This window comes from Phallusia mammillata, chromosome 4 (assembly GCF_965637545.1).
Source record: "Phallusia mammillata chromosome 4, kaPhaMamm4.hap1.1, whole genome shotgun sequence".
NCBI classification, from domain to species: domain Eukaryota; kingdom Metazoa; phylum Chordata; class Ascidiacea; order Phlebobranchia; family Ascidiidae; genus Phallusia; species Phallusia mammillata.
The window spans coordinates 21488937-21495260 of record NC_137255.1 but is presented as its reverse complement, the minus strand read 5'-3'; the positions used below and the strand labels follow the sequence as shown (position 1 = coordinate 21495260).

The 6324-nt window shown below is 36.4% G+C and overlaps 2 protein-coding genes across 2 annotated transcripts; both read right to left on the bottom strand.

Moving 5' to 3' along the window:
• Positions 1-1622: 1622 nt before the first annotated feature.
• LOC145224750 (leukocyte receptor cluster member 1 homolog) lies at positions 1623-2829 on the bottom strand. The gene has a single exon (XM_080091335.1). It carries the CDS (start codon positions 2827-2829, stop codon positions 2074-2076), a length of 756 nt encoding a protein of 251 aa, XP_079947461.1. The 3' UTR covers positions 1623-2073.
• A 25-nt stretch (positions 2830-2854) lies between these two features.
• Positions 2855-5595, bottom strand: LOC145224749 (ankyrin repeat domain-containing protein 13C-like). Its single transcript, XM_080091334.1, has 2 exons — positions 4862-5595; positions 2855-4205 (listed from the first exon to the last, which is right to left on the bottom strand). The coding sequence occupies exons 1-2, from the start codon at positions 5473-5475 to the stop codon at positions 3386-3388; spliced, it is 1434 nt and encodes a 477-aa protein (XP_079947460.1). The 5' UTR covers positions 5476-5595; the 3' UTR covers positions 2855-3385.
• Between the last annotated feature and the right edge of the window lie 729 nt (positions 5596-6324).

The following is a 6324-nucleotide window of genomic DNA, read 5'->3' as shown; positions in this document are numbered from 1 at the left end:
GTATAACTGGTCTAGAAAACCCAGTGGGACCTGGAGACATTATGTCCTTACTTGTCTAACACAGTGTCATCATCAATATTAATGTTTTTGATTTACCAAACACATATTACAGAGCTATTCTCATGTATGTGTATTATCATAATGTGCAATATACAACAAATGTATCATAAACTTCTAAAGTTGATTTGTTAAGAAGATTAGGTTCATTTGATACAGAAATACAATTATGTTTTTTTTTGAGTGATAAAAAGTGTAAATCATATCTGGGAAATGTAATGAAAGGTTTTTAAACACAGAGTAGGTTACTAAATATCCCAACCAAAACCCCTTTTCCTAAAATGAATGAAAGTAAAAAAAAATACAAGTTAACCACACCAACCAACTTAAACTGTATATTTTTATCTATCCATTTATTTTTTATTCTTTTTTTACCACTATAATTAAAACGTTGCTGCAGTTATTGGTTTTGGGTGTAGAGACCAGAAATGTTTGGATAATATATTATTGTAACATATATAAATAGTTCATTGCATCTATTGTTTGATCATGTTTATGTAACTAAATGCACTCAAAAGAAGCAGTTTTACAAATAATAGTTGCTTTTGGCTGTAATTTTATTAATTGTGCAACTGTATTTGTCAAAAGTTGATGTGTTTAATATAATCGAGGGAATGTATCCAGTAAACAGAAACCTATAAACTACATTTTTTCTAGTACTTGGCAGAAATATTTGACATTACCCACCAACTATTATCACACAAACAAATACCAAGCCCAAAGCAATTTTTCAATTGAAATATCTGTTGCCACCTAGCACTGAAACATGGATTTATGCAGATACAAATTGAATGAGTATGATTGAATGAGCATGATTTAAAAATGTTTGCTGCAAGCACATCAGCATTTCGCCCTATAATTTTAACTGCATGTGTACCCAGCATTTTAAGAAAAGCAAAATGTGAGAAATGCAATTACTTTGGCGATGCTGTTAGATTAACAAGAGAAAAACGTAGTAAGTTTGCATTTTCGACAACACTTACCTCCAGTTCTTTTCAATCCTTACAGTACGCCATGTGACTATTGAACCGTAACAATAGTTGCCGAAATGGGATTGTCCCTTCGAAATGCATATTTTTTTGTTTTGCCGATTTTCAAGACATTTTTACTTGCAGAAATATATTTTTTATTATTTCCTATTTTATAAATCAAATTGCTACTTATATAAAAACTGGTTTTGATTTATTTAATTTAAAGACAACATTTTATCTTTGCCCGTTGCCCGTGGGCAGTGGTGGCATTCAACATTTTTGTCATATTTTTCAGCCTGTTCATTGACAGTAAATCCATTGACAGTAACCAGTAATGTTAACCGGTTCGCTGATCTCATGAAATTTCGTGAGACGGTTCTATAGAACCAGTGCGATCCGGCTGAATCCCACCACTGCCCGTGGGGTAGAAAAAATGTGTAATATTTTGAACTCAGAAAAGACGAGTGATGACGTGTTGAACTATCAATCTAAGCCCTCTGGGTTGAATTTTTCCTCCGTAACCAAATGCAAAATCTTTAGATCAAAGTTATGGTTTAGAAACTTAATTGTACTCTCGGGCTAAACAGATTGAGACTCGGTGGTAGCGTAGGTTTATTGAACAAATTTGTCGTTCAACTGGGGTGATGCTAAACAAAATACTAAGCTAATTTTTTTTAAGAACTTGTAATTTTGCTCAGGTTTCGCCCACCAAAACGATAGAGCAGAGCAACGAAGTGAAAGATAACGTAATAGATTACAAGCGATTCTGCAAAATTGCCTGCAAGTTATTCCACCCTAGTTTCTAAGCAATTTATACTGACAACAAGAGTAACAAACTGCAGAAAGTTGCCAGACCAGGTCTGATGTTTTTTGCCTGTCTTTTGTTAAAATCCTACACAATATTCAGTGGCCGTCATATGAACAAAACTGCTTGGAGTACATTTTATTTTGACTGGTTTAGCTCTGGTGTATTTTCGCTGTCATTTATTAAAATCCTCCACGGTATTCAGTGGTGGCTATACGACCAAACTGCTTTACGTGTATTTTATTTTGACGTTCTATTATTCCTAGCGAAAAGAGGGTTAAACTGATTGTTGTATTTCGGGACAAACGTTGATTGTCGGGGCGGTGAGTCATCGTTTGCTTTAGCAACGCCGTAATGCTTTTCCAGCAGTCCCTTAGCGCGTTGTCTCTCCTGAGCTTCTCTCTGCAGCCGGGCCTTGCGCATTTGCATCATCTTGTCGTCTTTGCCAGCACCGCTAGAGGTTCGCCGCTCGTGGGAATGCGTCTTTTCCTTTTTATGTGACTTTTTCGACTTCTTTTTCTTCTTAGATAAATGCTCTTTCATATCGTTAAGAGGATCAAGCGACGCTTTTCGTTTCGAGTCTTTTGATTCGTCGGCTGTTCGCTGAGGGGCTTTGAAATACCAAGGCTTGTCGTCATCTTTCATTGTCTCAACCGCGCTCTGTCCAAGGTAGGTCAACAAACCAATCTTTTTCTCCTGTGCCTCCTTTTCCAATCTCTTTTCCTCTTCGTGTTCGGCATTTTTTGCATCGGTCTCTAAGTTTTTGAACAGATTGGTCGTTGTGCCCGGTTCGCTACGTGCCAACTGCGTGTCTGTGGTGTTTGAAAGTCCCCGTGCGCGCTTTCGAAGCAATTCAGTGCGAGATTCCTGCTCCGCTAAAGCCACTCTTCGGAGTCGATCTTTTTCTTGAAGACGTGCCTCTTCTTCGTCCTTGCGCACTTTGGCGACGTTGTCTTTGTTGCGCACATGCCAGCTTTTTTTCGGCAAAATATTCATCGCAATAAATTATGGCTACTTCAACCTAAGCATCAAAAGAAAGTAACAATTAAAATCATACTTCATAAAAATATGCAGATGCAATAAAACTCTCAACTGCACCATGATTTGATTGTCACGTGACTTTTATCGTGTACGTTGGTCTATAATTATGTGAAGATAAAATCATGGTGCATAAGTAATGTCTAAAAGTGTGTATCATGGATAGTCACCAGGATAATGCGAGAAAAAACAAACGAATAATTCTGCCGAGAAACAAATAACAATGAACAAGCATAGGTTTGCGAGATACCCTTCATATGTACTACAATTGTATCACCGATTGCAGATAACACTGCAACCAACTTCAATCTCATTGCAAACTGCATGCATACAGTATATATATCCCATACATAAAAAGTGCAGTAAAAGGGAAAGTAATTGCACTTAAAACGTAAAACAAACTAAAAACAGGCAGAAAAATAATGCAGAAGAAGAAACTAAAGAGGAAAATCTAATCAACTACTGTATAGTTGGTGTTATGATAATTAGTAGACTTTTGCCAATACTTGAAAGTTTAGACTGAGCTTCCAGATTTGCTATTGAGTTTTGCCATTTCTTGTTGCTTTTCTTTGGCAGTTTTTTCAAACCACTCGCGGTCTTCCTTGTACGACCTTGGGACATCAAACATAGAGTCTGAAAGTGCATCAGAAAACTGGAACTGGGTAAAACTGACAGTGGCCTTTACAGCAGGGAAAATTGGTAGGTCAACTCGTACTGGAAAGCCAGGAGGTAGTCTTAGCTTGATAAAGTCTTTTAGCTTTGAGAACATTTTTCCTTTTGGGCCTAAAGCTTCCAAAATAGGCAGCAAATCCTCCAACCTAACTGGAAAGTCAGCACTAAGTCCAACTACAGGGTCAAACTGTTTTTGATTTATTTTCTCTCTGGGGTACCTTCCCAAACATGGGTTTGAGGCAGCAAGGCTTTTGTGATATTGGTCCCATGACATCTTCTGACCTTCAGGTGCGGGTAATGACTTTCTTCTCTCTGGTTCTTCATCAACACTTTCTTCCAAGAACTTTTCAGTGTTTTCAGCATGCTTAAAGGCGTCGCGCAGAGACTTATTGCGCCGAATGTCTTCCTCGGACAAATGCTCTCTGCGTTTCCTAGTCTGTACCAAAAGGCCAGATATTCGATAGAAGTCTGCTTCAAATCTTCCAATTTTTTCAGTTTTCTCATGCCTGAAAAACCAGCCTGAACTAACTCTTTCGATGACAGATGCTTTGCTTTTCACAGCCACATCAATGATATCGCTACTCATTGCAACATCCACTTCATCTTCAATTGAGGCTTCACGTTCATTCGAAGATTGCTGCATGCGTTGGTAAACTTTTCTCCTGGAAAATATATGACATCACATTTCTCATTAGAAAATATTACTTAATACATAACATTACCCTAATAAACCAGGCCCCAGATATATTTTGTCTTTGTAACATTTGAATTTACTCCAAAAAGTTTTCAGAATCACAATCAAGACAATGAACAACTAAGAACGATATTGCCATTGAACTGTCATAAAATGCAGAAATTATACAACTTTAACATTTCAATTGTTTTATGAATGACCAAAAAATGCATAAATCATAATTTTCAGTACATTTCAATTAACACTTCACTACATTTTATGCTCTTTCAATGGTCACTTTGTTCTTATTTAGGGCAATTTGATTTCTTTTCAAGACAAGTGGCCAATCAAATAACTATCATAACATACACCACTGTTACTCATTGTGCACCCATGACCAAACAATTAACTCTAAACATATTTACATGAGCTACTGTGTGATAACCTTTAAAATGCAAATGTTATATTTACTTAACCTAATGCATACCACACAACATAATGTGCTAGTAATCATGCAAAGAAAAACAAATGCAAAGTGGTACTTTCTTTAGCATGAGGATAATCAAACACATTTCAGCCAGTATATATATACTTGGCATTACAGTTTATGAAATTGTAGTGGATTAAAACATTTAATAAGGTTACCTATTATCCATCAGTACAATGTCAGGTTCCCCTTCAGTGTCAAAGTTTACCAAAAATGTCACATCCCCACGAATCCATCTCATGTCACTAAAATCTTCCAGGGTTGAGTCAAGTCGAATGCGACTTCCTTTTCTGTAGATCTTACATATGTCTGATGGCAAAATCTTTGACACAAAAGGGATCCAGCTTTGGAAATCCCACTTCATTTCCAAAGAAAAATTGCCACCGATTGCTTCCAAAGCTCTGCGAATCTCAGGCTTTTTATGCTTAATGGCAGTTTTGTTTTGCTTTCTTATGGCTCTAAACAGTGATGTTATGGTTTGTCTGTCACCATAGCTAATTGATTCATGCAACGGAGTCCAACCATATATGTTTTTGACATTAACAGTGTGATTGTGTTTGAGAAGAATCTGAACACATTCTTTGTGGCCAAGCATGACAGCAAGATGCAACGGTGTGTTTCCATGTTGATCCAGCTGATCAGCAAGCTGGGCTGACTTGCTGCGGTTTACATACTTTGATACTCCTGAAATGTCATTGTTAAACACCAACTTGTGCAAAGTCAGTGTTTCTTGATGGGCAAAATCAGCGCTCATATTAATTATCTTTCCCATTCAGTAAAATGTTTACATTGGTTTCACTTTAAGTTTAACCTTTTTAAGTTGTTAAACACAGCAATTTTGTTCAAATGCTAAATAAACCTTCATCAAATGCTGCATAGTGAATAACCAAAGTGAAAAACATGTACAAAATGCTTGTTAGTATTTATTTTCTTTTTCTAATTCTTTTTAATTGTGTTTACTTTCCCTTTCTAGTTTTAGAGTACTGACGTTGTTGTTGAAGCTAATAACTAAATCTAATGTTCCACAAAATACTTTTTTTCATTTTTAGCACAAAACTATTGCGAATAATTTGATAGCCTAAGCTGCATTTGTCTTTCTTACACAAACTATCCAAGCTAGGAAGAATTTATCACTCTATCACACAAGATAACTAGCGCAAACAAAACAAACAACAAGTAAAGCAATCGTCAAATCACGAAGAAACGTACGTCACGCTTTGTCGCCCTTGCATTATGACGTCACAAAAAATGCAGTGTCGAATGCGTCCCAGTTCGAATTTGATGACGCGGTTCCTTTCTTACCGGTATGTTGTACCCAAGAATAGTAATTTAGTTGTATTTTATGTCTTAAATTATATTGATTGACCAAATTGTATAGGTGCAAAGCCTTTGCTTGGTATCTAATCCAATGGCGCTAGGATACGTACTTTGAATTCAACTCATTGCGCAGATTGACAATAGCAAGGTTACGTAATGATTTTAAATTGCCGACCTATCTTTCAAAACTACCAAACCAAGCTAGTCATAGAAGGTTTTCTGGTCTTTTATTAACGAGTAGCCTATCGTTGTGCAAAATCCTGAAATTTAATGTCAAAATTGTATTCAAGTTAATTTCATCTTC